Consider the following 18,290-nt stretch of genomic DNA (forward strand, 5'->3'; position numbering starts at 1 on the left):
AAATTGTACATTCATGCACATATGTAACATACAGATGAACTATTGCTTTCCAGTACCAAAGTATTATTGCAGAGCATTATAGTGCAAATGTCTCATTTGAAAAATTAAAAATTGTCTTCCTTAAAATATAGGTCTCGTTTCTCAGGGAAATTGCTTTTGGGGCAAGTTGCATGAAATTTGGCACAATACTGCCGCCTTGTGGCTGCTTGAATCAAAACCCTACATACACCGTAAGGTCAGCCTGTCTTTAAAGTAAGGTTTCTAGGACTGTTACCCTGTTTGTCAGTGGAAGCCTCTGACACAAAATTACCTCGCCAGGAGTACTTAGAACCTGATTCCTTCTGATTTTGTCACAGAACGACTGGAAGGGCTCCATCGCTTTTGTCGTTGGAAACCGGATCGAGGACGAGGTTCTCATTCACGCTCTCACCCTTGCTGTCCAAGTCCCTCAGCGCAGACTCTTCAGTATGGTCTCCTGGCAAGACATCGTCCAGCAGGTACCTGTCCCGTCTCCCCCCGAAGCCCGTTGGAGACTTCTTTCTTAAAATAATAAAGTAACGAAATCAATAAAACTAACACATTCTTGGGCGGTTTGGTAAGTTTGGGTGCATGACTTTGCTGAAACACTTAGCTAGAATAAATTTGGAAAGATCTAATCTGGAAGCGGTTGTTTTTTGTTCGTGAATGCTGCCCTTTCAGCATCCATTCATTCAACAAAAATGTCTGAGGTCATACTAGGCTCCATGCTAGGTTTTGTGAGGAATTATTTAATAAAGGTCTCAACAGCAATAAAAGACAAAACTATTTAATGTTCCAAGAAAGGCCATAACTAACTGGAAAAACGAAGCCTCCAAAGAATCCTAGCTGTCAGAGGTTGGAGGAGAATGATAACACAGAGAAGTTCTGTCAGATGGCACATCCTGGTACAATTACTAATGGCTTACCAAAGTGGCTGTGAATATTTGAACTAACTGATGACTGTCTCTTCCCCAGTCCCTCAAATCACCTAGGTACTTGAAAGGAACATCCATCTATCTAAGTATTCTTTAAGTAAGCCCTTCTTTTTCCTTATGAATGAATTTTCTTACAGGTCAATGGATCAAGTGCAGTTTTTGGAAGTACATCTAAAAAGGCAAAGAAACCTATAGGTGGTAATGCTCCCTTATATTCTGAGGTAGGTAAATGCATTGATTGAAGAGAATTTTGTAATTAAAAAAAAAACAAAACAAGAATTGAAGTAATAATTTTATAGTCACTCTTTAAAAAAATTAATTCATTTTTTGAAAGCAAATCCCCTCTCATTGTTGGGGCTGTTTGTTCCTAATGATGGACATGTAAAAAATCCGTTTCCCTTTTAACAAAATCCCCCTTTAGGAAAAAAAGTTGTCCCACATTGTCTACACTATCACTGTGTCCAATTGAAGACTATAAATCAGAAATGTGTGTATATAAAAGTGTTGGGTCATACTTTTTTATGGTAATTACTGAGTGTGATGGTATTAAAGGGGGTCGTGTTATTGGTGTATTACAAAGTGTTAGTTTCACCGAAGAAACAATGTAAAAATGCCCCAGAAAGTGCTTCCTGCACATGAGGGAGAAACAACTGCAATAATTTTCCATCCATCTGTGAACTTTGTGTACACTTCACATTCTACTTTAATCAGTGTGAAAATAACAATGATCTTCAGATTAATGATCCATTCCGCTCCTAGCAGATGCAAAAATCTGTCCTGGCTGGCCAGTGGGTTTGTACAAAGGACTTAGAACTCAGGCTCAGTACAGGGGCTTTCCTCTTACCCTGCCTTGTTAAATATCCAACTTACAAGAAACTATAAAAATCCAACAATTAATTAGAATATAGCTTAAAATTTGTCAGGCACTATTTTTATGACTCTGCAGACCAAAAGCATAAAGATTTTGGGATCTTTCAAAACAAACTTGTTTGCACTTTATTTCAGTGATGACTAATAAAGTTTTTATGTGTCTCGGTTCTTGGATGGTTTCATAATAGGCTCTGTAGTGTTGCCTGTGTACTATCTGAACGAGCTCCCCTGGATTTATTTACGACTGCCAATACTGTGGATTTTGTAGCATTAACTCTTGCTACACTACCCCTGCTGTCATGGAAAACTCATTCTGCTCTGTTAAGGTCAGAGAACGTGCCTTCTATCTTTTGTTAGGATGTCCCACATGTGTGTGCCCAAGTTGAAACATTATGTGATACCTGGATTTAAAATATTGCAAGTTTTCTTCTGAAGTAGCCATAGAAATCCACGTCCAATTCTCAGACCTGGGATCAATTAGCCCCCCCTCCTCCTCCCACCCAAAGGACTCTTTCTTCTTCAAAGATGCTCAGAGAAAATCAGGGATGATAACGGGCCAGTTTTTACATCTGATGTGGACAGGCATCTTGACTTGGATGTGGGATAGCCCGATGCTACAGACCCAGAGTTCAATTAGAAAGCCATTCATCTCCAATCTGTGCTGTGATTCTGAGGAGCCTTCACTCGGAGGAGGTCCATCTCACATCTGGCTCCCCATTCTTCCAGGGGAGCATTTGGGCAACAAGCTTCCCACACTGGCTCACAGACGCTCTTCTGAATGGTTTCAGAAGAAAAGGGGAGGCAGGATGAGCACCACAGAGACGGACCTGGGGTGCACCAGACCTGCATTAATGTCAGTCACTGTAGCCAAAGTGGATCAGACACATAAACAAATGCGGGCTCCTGGGTAGCATCAGCCAAGGCCAGCATGCACACCCGGAAAAGAAGGCACATCTCCAACCTCAGTCCCTCCACACTTAGGACCTGTTTTGGCCCCTCTTCTCAAGAGAAGTGAAATGGTACAACCGGTGCCTACTGAGGGTCTCAAGGCAGTTAGGCGTGGTGGCCCTGAAGGAGGCCCAGAGCCAAATTCTTTGAGGATCTCTGGACCGTCCAGGCATGCAGACGGCCTGCTCTTAGCTCCAGTTCTGCTTAAAAGCTTTCACGGTCGGGAGCAACTAGGACAGTGGCCGCAGGTGAATTCCTCAAGAGCCTGTTTAGGAAGTCCTTTATTTTTCTTCTCAAAGGAAACTCTGCCGTGGGGGAAGAAAAGATAATCCAACAAAATTGCTTCTGTTACATGGGAAATTCATAGAGGGAGGAGGGAGAACTCAAAATAGATAGTATAAAGGCTGTGTACTGACACTGACTTCTATTTGTAGGATACTCTCATTGGCCTTAAATCAGAGCCTCTTCGTTCTTACTTTAAACACAATTCTAACCTGTTTGGCTTTCTGGTTTCCCAACCTGCGGTCGATTAGGAGCAGAGAATTCAAGTGAAACTTCACTCTAATGCAGTTGATCCATGAGTAGTAAAAGAGTGTCAGAACCACATTACATATTTCCAATAACGACTTGAAATGTCTGGGCCAGCAAAGACCACATTCCACAGTGATTTGCTCAGGCTTTCATTTGGATGGCTTGGTGCTATGTACACACAGCCTCGTTTTGAAATTATGTAATTTCCCCCGAAACTTTAGAATTTCATCTAGCCACCGTACTGTGTTTGTGAGATAGTCTTTATTTATAAATTATCATTCTTTGAAAACATGCTTAGGTTTCTGCTAATGCGATTCCACAGAGACATAGTGGTCCGTGTGCTTTCCGTGTCTCTTTAGGGAAACTAGTTTTGCTCTAGAAGGAACTACTCCAAAGACCCATGTGGGAATGGAAAGAGAATTTGCCCCCTTTGTGTATAGTCTCAGGAATGTTAGCTATCACTTCACCATTCTAGTAGTGGCAGTGGTAGTATTTCATCATGAGGATGAAGATGGTTATATCCCATATACTGGCATTACATATAATTTCCACCAGGTAATTCTATATGAGGAGAAGGCAATGGCACCCCACTCCAGTACTCTTACTTGGAAAATCCCATGGATGGAGGAGCCTGGTGGGCTGCAGTCCATGGGGTCACTGGGAGTCGGACACGACTGAGCGACTTCACTTTCACTTAGAGCCAGTTGGGCTGCCGTCTATGGGGTCGCACAGAGTCGGACACGACTGAAGCGACTTAGCAGCAGCAGCAGCAATTTTATATGAAGAATGGATATACAGACATTTTTTGCATTATTAGTGACCAGTTTTACTAAATGCCAAACAATAAATACATTCTTGTTCAAGCACTAGGTGTCAGACTATCTAGACAGTGGAAGGAGTGGAATATGAATAGTATAAAGATCCTAACCTCAAGAAGTTTAAGGATTAGTTAGGGGGGGAAAAAGAAAAGAAAATAGACATGCCTGACACAGAGTAGGTATTCAATATGTGTTTGTTAAATTGTATAACACAATGCAGAAAATTGTCAGTGACGTCTATGAAGGAGAAATGGAGTGTTCTGGGCATTTTGGGGAAGATGAAGTTAGGTTAGCCTAGGTGGTGAGAGCTAGAGGAGCCTTGCAGAGAAGGTGGCATTGGAAAGGAAGTGGAGCTGACAATTTTGATCTTTTAAATATATTGTCCCAATTGACCCATACTATAATTAAAATTATCTGCTATATATATATATATATAGACACATACATATATATCCCCATTTTTACACAGAGGGCAATGGAAGCATAGAGAAGGTAGGGATTTTAGTAATTAGAAAATTTTAGAAAATTGGATTTGATGAATTTACCATAGTTAAAAACATAGCCTCCGATTTTTCCACTCTGCCACATACCCAGTCTTCTTTTACTGGGATCAAAACTGTCCACCCTTGGATAGAGACAGGTCCTGACTTTCAAATGTGGGGACATTCTATGTAAAGGGAACAAACAGCTCAAGCAAAGGAACAGGAAGGGAAGAGAAGACAGGCTGCATATGTACTAAATTTGTCCTTACATGGTGCCACGTGCACAAATTAGGAAAGGTACACCCAGTACATATCTTAATTACAACTTTAAAATCCTAAAGGTGGAACTTTATGTCAAACTATCTAAAACCCTGGGGAAAAAATCTATTAAAAAATCTTTAATATTCATGCCTGCATTTAAGTTTATTCTCTAAATGTGCACAAATATTTCTGTGTGTGCTTCATGATCCACATACTGGACTTCCCTGGTGGCCCAGATAGTCAGCAATCTGCCTGCAATGCAAGAGACCCAGAGTCAAGCCCTTTTTGGAGAGATCCCCTGGAGAAGGGAATGGTTACCCACTCCAGTATTTTTGCTTGGAGAATTCCATGGACAGAGGAGCCTGGCAGGCTAGAGTCCATGGGATTGCAAAGAGTCAGGCACGACTTAGTGACTTTCACTCACTCACTCATTCATGGTCCACAGAGAGAATCTAACCTGTTCATTGGCCAGACTCAGCTCTGACAAAAACCAAAAGGAAAATATTGATGGACATTCAAAGCCAACTGAAATGTTATCTATGAGAGAGCTCTGTGTGTATGATACGTGCAAAAATTCTCCCATTTGTGAGTAAATCTGATACATGATGGTATCCGAGCATTTATAAGTTCAGTTGAGTTCAGTTCAGTCACTCAGTCATGTCTGACTCTTTGCGACCCCATGAACCACAGCACACCAGGACTCCCTGTCCATCACCAACTTCCAGAGTCCACCTAAACCCATGTACATTGAGTTGGTGATGCCCTCCAACTGTCTCATCCTCTGTCGTCCCCTTCTCCTCCTGCCCTCAATCTTTCCCAGCATCAGGGTCTTTTCAAATGAGTCAGCTCTTTGCATCAGGTGGCCAAAGTATTGGAGTTTCAGCTTCAACAGCAGTACTTCCAATGAACACCCAGGACTGATCTCCTTTAAGATGGACTGGTTGGATCTCCTTGCAGTCCCAGGGACTCGCAAGAGTCTTCTCCAACACCACAGTTTAAAAGCATCAATTCTTCAGCTCTCAGCTTTCTTTATAGTCCAACTCTCACATCCATACATGACTACTGGAAAAACCATATCCTTGACTGGACAGATCTTTGTGGATAAGGAAATGTCTCTGCTTTTATGCTATCTAGGTTGATCATAACTTTTCTTCCAAAGAGTAAGCATCTTTTAATTTCATGGCTGCAATCACCATCTGCAGTGATTTTAGAGCCCAAAAAAATAAAGTCAGTCACTGTTTCCACTGTTTTCCCATCTATTTGCCATGAAGACATGGGACTGGATGCCATGATCTTAGTTTTCTGAATGTTCATTCAGCTTTAAGCCAACTTTTTCACTCTCTTCTTTCACTTTCATCAAGAGGCTCTTTAGTTCCTCTTCACTTTCTGCTATAAGGGTGGTGTCATCTGCATATCTGCTGCTGCTGCTGCTAAATTGCTTCAGTTGTGTCCAACTCTGTGTGACCTCGTAGATGGCAGCCCACCAGACTCCGCCATCCTTGGGATTCTCCAGGCAAGAACAGTGGAGTGGGTTGCCATTTCCTTCTCCAATGCATGAAAGTGAAAAGTGAAAGTGAAGTCGCTCAGTCGTGTCCGACTCTTCATGACCCCATGGACTGCAGCCTACCAGGCTTCTCTGTCCATGGGATTTTCCAGGCAAGAGTACTAGGTTGCCATTGCCTTCTCCCTGCATATCCCTGCATATCTGAGGTTATTGATATTTCTTCCAGCAATCTTGAGTCCAGCTTGTGCTTTTTCCAGCCCAGTGTTTCTCAGGATGTACTCTGCATATAAGTTAAATAAGCAGGATGACAATATACAGCCTTGACGAACTCCTTTTCCTATTTGGAACCAGTCTGTTGTTCCATGTCCAGTTCTAACTGTTGCTTCCCCTGCATACAGGTTTCTCAAGAGGCAGATCAGGTAGTCTGGTATTCCCATCTCCTTCAGAATTTTCCACAGGTTATTTTGATCCACACAGTCAAAGGCTTTGGCATAGTCAATAAAGCAGAGATAGATGTTTTTCTGAAACTCTCTTAGATGTAAAATTTTCAGACTTTGACATTGTGGCTTTGATAAATTAGAAAGAAAAAAGTACTAACTGGGCAAAGGGATCATTTACCCAACTTATCTGAAATCAGAGTCAGCTGTCTTAAAAGTTTTGTATTGCACTCCATAGTTCTTATTTCATAATGGTGATTACTGTACCTCACTATAGGAATTGAGACTCTGTCCATACACAGACTGTGGTTTATGTGCCTGTCTCTGACTTATTCAGAAAAGACAAATCGGGTCACTATACAAACAAAATCCCAACAGTCTGCTGAAACAAAGTCATCCGTAAAGAATAAAGGTTTTTATATCCTCATTTATGGCTCACTTCAAAGAATAGTCAATTCTATACAATAACAAACAGGGACAATCCTAAACTTCATGTAATACATTGCAATTTTACAAATACAAATAAAAGTATTAATTTTCCTCTTTACCTCATCAGTAAAAAAACAAAACCTTTTATCAAAGTATCTTAAGATGGGCTTTTCCATTAGGAAATAATTTTGGGAGATCATTAAATGTGGAAAGACTTTTGTATTAGATATGAGTTATCAACCAAATGCAGTTTAAACAAGTATAGGATGCAAAAGTTTATATCTTCAGATCTAATTAGTTTCACCACATTTTTTAAAGACACTTTTCTAGTACATTGGATTAGAACCCCCAGAGGTAATAGTTCCATTTTTTAGTCCCTACTCCTGGGTGTGTATACATATTTCTCAATTTTTTCCCCAGCATGTATTCATAATAACTCACAAGTAAGAACAGAGGCTTAATTATTATCTAGTTGCCACCCTTTTCCAGATTCCTAATGTGAAACTCATTCCTTAAACAGTGCCTCGAATTAAGTCTATTCGATAGAATTGTAAGCCCTTGTTTTGGGGGGTGGCCCTTGTCAAAATGAAAAATGGAAAACTCATGCTTCAGAGATAGGAACAAATAATATGTGAACACATTTAAGAGGTTTGAAGTTATTAAAATGGCAGATCTACTGGGAACAGAGAGAGCAGTATGTCATGGAAGGAACGAAGGGAAAGCGAGACAGGAAGCATTCTCTGGCCTTTTCAATCCTGTGTTTTAAAACAAAACTAAAAAATTCAGGAAGAATTGGAAGGTAGCCAACCTAATGCCGTTATTTCATAGAGCTTAGGGACACACCAGGAAATTACAGGCCAGTTAGTTTAACTTCACTTGTAGGGAAAGTATTAAAAACTGCTGCAGGAGATCAAGTAAAAGGATGCTTAGAAAAGCACAGCTTGATTAAGACAAGCCTGGCCAACGTGGTTTTCGGAAAGCGAAGGTCATGTCTTAGGAACTTGTTGAAATTCTTTGAAGCTATTATGGCCAGTATAGTCTTCAAAGAGCACAGCGAGGCCCAGGGTCTGCGTATCTTTTCTGTCCCACATCAGTCCTTCAGGGATGCTTAGAGAACACGGCCCGCATCGGGGCCTTGGCACTTTAAGGTTTAGAAACCACTATCAAAATAGCAGAAAATAACTTCTGATGGAACATTTTGAAAGCTGGAACCAATTAATACAACCCGATATTTATAAATGTAAAATAATGACTTGGAACAAAATTTAGGAATATTGAGCTGTAACAAAGAAGTACTACGCTGGGACTATAAAAACAATCTAGGGATTCTTGTGCCAAAATGTGAGCTTTGGAGACATTTCTCACCCAAAGAAGGGAAAATGAGGAGAAATCACAATACTAGAAATGTTTATAAAGAGTTATGAAGAGTTACAACTGAAAGAATTTTGTTAGGATAGGGAAAAACAGTCAGATGGGTTATCAACTCTGAGCCTCTGCGTTTTGGAGGCCAGAGCAGTCCAGCAGAGAAGGTAGGCCAAGCTGGTAACTGAGGAGCAGAAGGTCAGTGCTCCTGGGATGAAAATATGTTTGCTTCTCACGTCAGAAACCTGAAGTTCTGTTTTCAAAAAAAAGCACAACTCAAGCAAAGACATCCAAATCATGCCCCCAGCTCTCTTCCACCCTGCGGCCGAGGCAGCTGGCCAAGCCCATGTAGCAAGTAGTCAGCAGTCAAGAAGGAGGCAGGTAGTCACTGGGGAAGAGTGGTACCCAAAGTTGAGGACCCTGGGATCCATCAGCACGAAAAGCACATGTGTGAGGATTGGGGTGCTGGTTAGGACCTTGGTCAGTGGGAGAACTGCTGGGCAAGGCAGGAATCCAGTAAAGGATTCCAGGACACATATTAGTGGAGGCGCAGCCACAATAATAAAGCAAGGTTCAAGTGGTAAAGAGTGACCATCATTGCCTTTGCTTGGGTGGGTTTGGAGCCTCTCCAACATGTTACACTACATGCCTACCATGATTGGAAGGATACTGGAGAAGGAATCCTAAAGACAATCTCATCCGATTCTTGTATCTAAGACTGCCAGTAAACCCCCTTTATGTATGGTAATAATAGTTACTGTCCATCGAACACTTAATTTGTACCAAGCTTTGTGTGCTGAGTGTTTAGTATCTATTAACTAACCTAATCTTCTCAACAGCTTGCCAGGAGATAATGAGAAAATGATGAAAGTGAAGCTCAGGCAGGTTAAGTATCTCATTAATTTGGAAGCCTTTGTTCCTTCCCTGGTGGCTTAGAAGGTAAAGCATCTGCCTGCAATGCAGGAGACCCAAGTTCGATCCCTGGGTTGGGAAGATCCCCTGGAGAAGAAAACGGCACCCCACTCCAGTACTCTTGCTTGGAAAATCCCATCGACAGAGGAGCCTGGTGGGTTACAGTTCATGGGGTCGCAAAGAGTCAGACATGACTGAGCGATTTCACTTTCTTTTTGTTCCTTCTGCTCGTCTTACACAAAAATTGAAATTAGTTTAGATTCTACAAGGGGTAGTTGTGGTTGCACATTTCTTGAATACAAGCTACTGTCCATAATGAGAATGAACCTCTAAGTAGTTCTGTGTTTATTACCTTCCCTACTACTCAGGCGAAAACAATGAAGATATGTTAGCAGATAATGAAGGTGCAGAACAATTTTAGTTATTCTGAGCCATGTTGATGAGTAGCTTCTGCTCAAATGTTTGGATCAAGAGAAATTTTTAATTCTTACAATTAAGATTTATATGGCTAAGGTGACTGAGTCTTTTCCTTGGGAAAAAGAAGGAAAGATGGGAAATGAGAGAATTTGATGGAAATTAATCAGAGATGAAGGTGTAGAAAAAAAGATCTATTTGCTGAAACTGAAGCTCTGATACTTTGGTCACCTGATGCAAAGGCCTGAGTCAGTAGAAAATGAGTCGGGAAAGACTGATGCTGGGAAAGACTGAGGGCAGGAGGAGAAGGGGGCGACAGAGGATGAAATGATTGGAAGGCATCACCGACTCAATGGACATGAGTTTGAGCAAACTCCAGGAGATAGTGAAGTACAGGGAAGCCTGATGTGTGGCAGTCCATGGGATCGCAGAGTTAGACACAACTTAGCGACTCAACAACAAACTATTTACTGAGAGCTTAAATTCATCTCCAGAGTGTCTCTTACTAGTTTGATGAGACCTGTACCCAGGAGTTAGATGCACTGATCCAAACCAGACTGCATGGGCTCATACGCAGATTCCACTACTCACTAGCTATGTAATCTTGGACAAATTACATAACTCTGCTGTACTTCAGTTTTCTCTTTGTAAACTCAGCATTGATAATGCTGTCTACCTCATAAAGCTGTAATGATGATTAAATGAAACAGGAAATAGGAAATAGCATAGTGCTTGATCTAGAATAATGATCCAATAAGGGTTAGCTGTTGTTATTATTTTTAATTTCTGTTCTCAGTTTCAGTGATTGTTGCAGTTTTGTATTCCAGAAAACATGAAAGAATTGAAATACCTATAAACAGGGATTTTTAATTTTTTGTGGTAAAAAATACATAAAACTTATCATCTTAACTATTTCTAAGTGTACAGTTCAGTAGTATTAAGTATATTTGCATTGCTGTGAAGGAAACCTTCATGAGTTTTTCATCTCATAAAACTGAAACTCTGTATTCAGTAAACAACTCCTCACTTCCCACCTCCAGCCCCTGATAATCATCATTCTATCTTCTTTTTCTAAAAATTAGACAATTCTAGATACCTCATATAGGTAGAATCATATAGTATGATTGTTTTTGCCTTTAGGGACTGGCTTGTTTCACTAAGCATTATGTCTTCAAGGTTCATCCATATTGTAGCAAATGTGAATTTCTTTCCTTTTTAAGGCTGAGTAATACTCCAGTATATGTATTTACCACATTTTATTTATCCACTCAATTAATGGCACAGGAATACAGCTTTGGCTAAATGATCAAGAGATAACTAAGGTTTAAAAAATGCTTTATTTTATTCATTGCACAAATATTTGAATTTCTAGTAGTGGTAATGTTATTTGCTCAGTCATGTCCAACTCTTTGCAACCCCATGGACCGTAGCCTCCCAGGATCCTGTGTCCATGGAATTCTCCAGGCAAGAATACTGGAGTGGGTAGCCATTCCCTTCTCCAGGGGATCTTCCCAACCCAGGGATCAAACCTGGATATCCTGTATGGCAGGCAGATTCTTGACCATCCAAGCCAGCAGGGAAGCCCATCTGAAGGTCTATCATGTACCAAATCTATGGTTGAGTTTATCTTAATGTACAAAACAGATATAATTTCCTGCCCTCAGAGAGTTTACTTTTGAATGGGAAGGGAGACATTAAGCAAAAATCAAATAAGCAAACAAATACATACACAAGCATAAGTTGCAATACTTGCTTTACATCAGAAGGAATTACATGGGAAAATACTTTCAACTGAGTGTTTGGAGATAAAGATGAAAAAGAGCCAAGTGATAAGAGACAGGGAAAATTATTCAGGCCGAGGGAACAGCATGTGCAAAGAATTGGAGGCAGGAAGGGAACAATGTCAGCTTCTCAGAGGAATAAGAAAAGCCAGTGTGCTTAGAATTTCATTAAAAAGAGAAAGTGTGATAGAGAAGTGGGCAGAGGCTGGATCTGAAGGAATTGATAGGTCCTTGTCTCCAGGGGATCTTCCTGACTCAGGGTTTGAACCCAGGTCTCCTGCATTGCAGGCAGATTCTTTACCATCTGCTGCTGCTGCTGCTGCTAAGTCGCTGCTCAGTCTGGGCCAAGACTATATTAAGGAGGAAGAATCTGCAGGATGGTGTCCCTGAGATGGGAAGCGGGAGGGAGATGATGATGTCAGGGTGATTTTGAAGTCCTGAACTGAGAAGCTGAGTAAAAATATCTTCTTCAATATAAAAAATTGAAAAAGACTAAGTTTGGGGAAAGTGTGGAAGTCCAGTTTGGAGTAAATTTTATGTGTCTGAGAGATGTTATAGAGGAGAAGTCAAAGAGGAAGTCAGCTTTTTTAGTCTTTGATTCTTTGTATCTTTGCCTGTCTAGCACAGTACTGAGGCATAAGTATTGAAGAGGTGTTTGTGGTCTGAAGAAACCAACTTATTAATGAAGAACTAGTGAGAGTTACTGGAAGGCACAAATAGGACACAATGGACCATTTCAACAGCAGTTGTTCAGGAATATTTCCTGGGTACTAGAGGTTTTGGTCCCTTCCATTTCCTCTTTTTTTTGGTTCCATATCCCACACAGTGGTTTTCTAACTGTGGATAACAGCCTAGCGGTTTACACAGATATTTAGCTGGTGGCAACTGTGTGTATGTATGTGGTTTGTGTTGTAAATATTTCTTCTTGCTCTAAATATAGGTCCGAAAATTTTGAAAAAATAAGACCCTAGGGTCCTCTAAGCCCATTTCATGTTTTCTTCCTTTTGCATCTCTCTAGACGACTGAAGATTATGGTAGATACCCATCCGAGCTCAGTCCTCTGCAGACATTTACAGAGTTTCTATTACAGTCTGGATAATGGCAGATTAGGCCTGGTCTCTTCCCTCAAGAGCTGGTAGTCCCTCATGTTGTAAACAATATGTTTGTTTCTTGCTATTTCATGACATTTTAATACCTTGCAGCAAGTCTGATGTAAAAGTTATAGATTTATTCCCTGGTTATAATTGAATCTGTTATTCATTGAGACCTGTGGCTGACCTCACTTATTGTTCACCACTTTCAGCCAAAAGGGTAATGGTCCCCAGACAGGGTATGTTGGAAAGACGAAAGAGGGAGGGGCGGAGCAGTCACCAAAATAGTCAAAGATGCACCAAAGATACAGACAGCCTTGATTCCTTAGAGGTGGAGAATGCGTAGCTGGAACTGAAGTATGGTAACAATTTTCATGCTTCTACATATTTTTAGTGTGACCTCTATTTCTGAAATTCTCTCTCCTGGATCCTTGGTAGCAAGGAAAGGAAGAAGAAATACCAAACTAAAGGTGATAGAATAGACTAATAGAAATTCATATATATTTACTGAAAAGCAACTGCACATATTAACTCAAAGAGTATTAATTTTAAATAAGTGGATTTCAGATAGCTATTTATATATTAAAATCCATCCATTCTTCTATTTCACAAACATGACTGGCCAAAAACCCCCAAAACACTCAAAACCAATTAAGTATCCTGATCATGTAAGTTATCTAAAATATAATTTCTATATTGCTTCAAAAATATATTTAAATATATAATTACAAGTTTAAAGGTTTGAAAAATAGAAAACCAGTCCTACAAAAATTCTTTCCTAGAAAAGGTGATATTGTTCAATAAATCTAGTCCTTTAAAATTGCATCTTTCAACTTCATTCTTATTTGGGTAACAATGCTCATTACCATTTGAAATCTATAGAATGCTTATCCAGAGAAGGCAATGGCAACCCACTCCAGTACTCTTGCCTGGAAAATCCCATGGACGGAGGAGCCTGGTGGCTGCAGTCCATGGGGTCGCTAGGAGTCGGACATGACTGAGCGACTTCACTTTCACTTTTCACTTTCATGCATTGGAGAAGGAAATGGCAACCCACTCCAGTGTTCTTGCCTGGAGAATCCCAGGGATGGGGGAGCCTGATGGGCTGCCGTCTCTGGGGTCGCACAGAGTCAGACACGACTGAAGCGACTTAGCAGCAGCAGCAGCAGAGTGCTTATGGTGAGCAAGGCCAATAGAATACCCTGCAGAGTACGGTGTGCTTCATCAAACATTCCCAAATGAACAAATTTATTATTATTTGTGCTAGCCTTTATCAAGTCTTTATATGAAAAAGACAAACTTAGTCTGGGCTCACTAACTCATTGGGAAATATTTAATTAGATTATATTGAAGAAGATAGGAATGCATAATTAGTTTCGTTATTCTGAAGTCTTACAGTATTGTTCTTCCATTTATTGCTGGAGCGGCAGAGAAACAGAGCACAGGCTATTAACATGTAACCTAGTCACAGGCCAGCACTGCTGAGTCCTACTAATTTATGAGGAGCTAGTCTTGTATTACATTCTCAAGGATTCATTTTAGGAATATTATTGAGAGGGGGAAAAAGGATAGATCCTATCTGGATTTAATGCAAGGGGCTAATATATTACTTTTTGTAACTACTAAAACTTCAAGGACTGACAGCAAATTTCTGATTTGCTTCTCCCCTCATAAAATGTCTGCTTTGAATTATGCAGAAAGAATTCTTCTTCCTGCCAACTTGTTTCCATCCCCTGTACAAAACCATCCACAGAACATTGTCAGGGGTTTCCTATAGAGGTTCATTTCAGGATTCCTCAGTCATTGGAGAGACATATACATACACTCACACACACACAGACACACATTTTCTCCCCTTTTTGGAGCAAGCAAAGGAAAATCTATTGGACTGGTAAAGTCTGTGTATGGTACTTTCTGAAAGCAGAGACAAGGATGAGTCATCAGATCGTAGAGGTTTGAGAGTCCTGTTTTATGTATGCAGGCCCGCCCTGTGTGTAGGTGGAGAGGGCAGTTGCCCTGTGATGTGATTTAAGAGGTGCTGGAAGTCCTGCCTGTCCAAAAACAGCCCCCGCAACGCCTGAGTTCAGGCATAGTGTCCGTAAAACCTTGGTTCAGATGAAATGAAGCTGCCTTTTCAGAATGTTAACCCATTATACCATTTTCCCAGCAGCATGCATTTATTTATCAGAAATAAAGGCTGGGCCCTTGAGGGGATTTTCACTTGTGTCGGGACAGTGGGGGAAGGAGTTAACAGGATCCCAGACTTTGGGTAAGGATGCGAGTCCCCAGAAATAATTTCTGCATCACCACTGAGTGAGTTTGTTGAAACTAAACCTCTTCCACATTCATTCAGTCAGTCTTTTTTGAATCAATATTTTATGGAACATGGCATTTTATCAAACAGGCAGTGCTTTTTACTGGGACCTTATTAACAATAATAATAACAACTCACATTTGGAAGATGCCTTTGAGAGTATAAAACAGTTTCACACAGAATGTCAGATTTGATCGCAACAGTATTGTAAGGCTGACTTAGCTTTTATTATTCTCCAGTAGCAAATGACCCAAGAGTTTCAGAGAGGTTAAGAGACTTGTCCTGTGCCCACAGCTGGTAATGTCAGAGCCCCATGTTGGAACCTAGACTCCAAACTCAGGGTTCACCCTGTTACTTCAAGCTCTTTGAGACATAGTCTCTACAGTCGAGGAGTTAACAGTTAAATTTAACCAGCTTAGTAATTCATCTGAATAGAAGAGCCAGCTCTGGGAGTTTTCCCTAGTGTCCCTACTGAGAAAGTGTTTCTCCCTGGTCTTAAAGTTTCTAAAAGGACTGTGCCAAACACGGGCTTCTGAGGGCATGCATTTGGCTTCAGACATTTGAGTTAGGCTTTGTCAGTCATTCGCATCATTCCCAGAGCTAAAGACATTCCCCACTTAGAATACTGACCCCTCTGCACAAAGTTGTAAAATGTAATAAACCAATTATACAGGAAAAATAAAAAATATGAATTGGCAGATATTAACTTAGGATTAACTTAGAACCTTTTGAGTAGATAAAAAATCAGGGTAGAACTTGATCAGGCGTGACGAAGTAACTGTAAATCTAGAATTTCTGTATCCAGCCACCTCTGCCTTGCTCCATGAGCAAACACACGCATCCCCATCACTGTAGGTGATGAAGCCAGTTTCGTCCCAGCGCTAGCTCGTTCTTTTTCAGCCATCTTGCACTTAATTCAGTTTACACTCCTTCGTCACCAAGTGCGCTCCGTTAAATAGAATTATGTAGAATTTACACTTAGATGTTCCCATTTCACAGCCAAATAACCCTGCTCAAATGCCATCTCTTTTGTGAAATCTCCTTGGATTCCTGTAGGCAAAGTTCATCTTGCTGTGTTGTATTGTGGTTGTTTGTTTTTATCTATCTCCCCCTGGTTCGTAGTGAACGGCATATGCATTAGAGGACATGTGTTATTCATTACTAAGCCCCCAGTGCTCTAGGCTAGCAATCCTAAGTTATTTTCATCACGTATCCCATCAGTTAAAAAAAAAACTGAGCATTTTTTCCATGTATGTTGTGTGTGTATACAGAGAGAGAGGTATGTACAAGAATATGAATTACAAGTATCATAGAACATTCTCAAAAATAAAATAAATAAAAGGATTAAAAAGGACAAAAATAAAGGCAAATGTCATCAGAGGTTTTAATTTTTTTCACCCTCCTGGTGGATAGTCTTGCACATGCCAGGGCTGCATTTGGAAACCGAAGCCACTGATTTTCACACTTTGGCAGGACACAATAAATGTTTGTGCAATGGGTCTGTGAAATGAGTCTCTGGCATATCAGGTCCTTCCCCTGACACCAGTCACTTTCTCAATTAGTGAACTGGCTCCAGGTGCTTTCCCAGCTTCTGAGCACCCTGGCTTGGCGAGAGGAGGGCTGGCTGGATGTCAGACACACTGGCTGTTGCAGGGTGCCCTTATACAAGGGACAACCCACACGATGTTAGTGAAGGGCTGTGTGATTTGTATGCTGATTCTTTCATTCAGCACGTATTGTACTGGCTGTTTACCATGCGCCCATCACAAAGTTAATTTCACCCTTCAACCCAAAAGACGGAGATGGAAATGAGCAATTCTATTACCATGTGATAACAAAGAAGTTATTGAAAGTGCATTGAGTGCAGAGAGCAATGCCTAAATCTTTCTAAAGTTTTGGAAGAAAGGTTTTAGGAAAATGGCTAGAAAGCTGAATGGGGAATTTATAAAGTAATGAAGGAGGAAGGGAAATTCTAGGCACAGGAATCAGCCCAGGCAAAATCAGGCAGATTATATACACAGCATAGTATAATCAACAAACTCCATATAGTGGGTATCCTGGAAGGATAGGAGGGTAAGTGAAAGCAGCAGCTAGGCACGAGGCTGGACAGGTGTGTCAGGGCCAGGTCATCAGGGGCTTGGTGTGACCTGCCAAGGAGTGAAAACTTTATCCTTTCAGTATGGAAGCCTTTGAAGAATAGTGGGCTGGAAAGTAATGTGAGAGGTGAAGATACTAGAATCAGCATGCTGGAAAAATTATGCAAGAGGATGGAGGGGTGGCACTGTTACAAAATCTGTATAGCATTTACATTGTATATTTTATTTATTAGCTGTTTTATTTTGTAAAAGTAACACATGTTAACTGTAGAAAATTTGGGAAACGTAGAAAGAGCATAGCCATTCAGAGATGTATACTTGTTTTAAAAAATAGGAATTTAATATGCTTTCTATCATAGCCTTTTCACATATTATGATATTAGCCTCTTTCTAAAACCATATCCAGTATCTACATAATATTAATAAAAAGCCTATTCAATAATTCATTTAACCACTCCCCCTTTTGCTAAATTTAGACTGTTTACCAATAGTTAGGACCCTGATTATTTCCTTATGGGACATTTCAAGAAGTAGAATTACTGAATGAAAGTATGTAAATCTTTGTAAAACTCTTGACACACATTGTCAGAATGCATTTGAGACAATTTGTGCCAATTCCCATTCCTTCTAACAGTTCTGATTTAACCACACCCTCTGCAACACTGTATTTTTTATCTTAATCTATTTGATAAACAAAAACTTGTTAAGGTTGAACGCTTAATCATATTTTTATTGGCTGTGCTTTGTAATTATGGAATTCATTAAAGCCAAATGATTATGTAATTTCATTTTCAGATTTCTTGTGATAATGGGAGGAGACCCGCTGTTGTCTAAATTCAGAACGGGGGATATTTGCTTTAAGTGATTTCAGAGCAGATTTTAGATGCTGTGAGGGATACAAAAAGAAGGAAGCCATCATCAGAGCCCTGCCCAAGCTCCAGGTCCATTGCACAAGAAGGACACACATGCAAGATGGCTCTTAAAGGCACACCTGCAGGAGGAGCCTGGTTGAAAATGTGAACAAGGGCCGAGGAGTGGGGCCAGGGAGAATGGTGTCTGACGGGGATCTGGGAAGGTTTCTGCAGGA

At 40.5% G+C, this 18,290-nt stretch overlaps 1 protein-coding gene across 3 annotated transcripts in view; it reads left to right on the forward strand.

Moving 5' to 3' along the window:
- The window catches only part of SPAG17 (sperm associated antigen 17), a 254,021-nt gene that overhangs the window by 31,423 nt on the left and 204,308 nt on the right, over positions 1 to 18,290 (forward strand). For all 3 annotated transcript variants that reach the window (XM_040230934.1, XM_040230935.1, XM_040230936.1), the window contains exons 2-3: positions 357 to 497; positions 1,091 to 1,174. In XM_040230934.1, the coding sequence (XP_040086868.1) occupies positions 357 to 497; positions 1,091 to 1,174 (225 nt within the window). The remainder of the gene's footprint in view (positions 1 to 356; positions 498 to 1,090; positions 1,175 to 18,290) is intronic.

The sequence above is a fragment of the Oryx dammah genome, unplaced genomic scaffold (genome assembly GCF_014754425.2).
Source record: "Oryx dammah isolate SB20612 unplaced genomic scaffold, SCBI_Odam_1.1 HiC_scaffold_28, whole genome shotgun sequence".
Taxonomy (NCBI): domain Eukaryota; kingdom Metazoa; phylum Chordata; class Mammalia; order Artiodactyla; family Bovidae; genus Oryx; species Oryx dammah.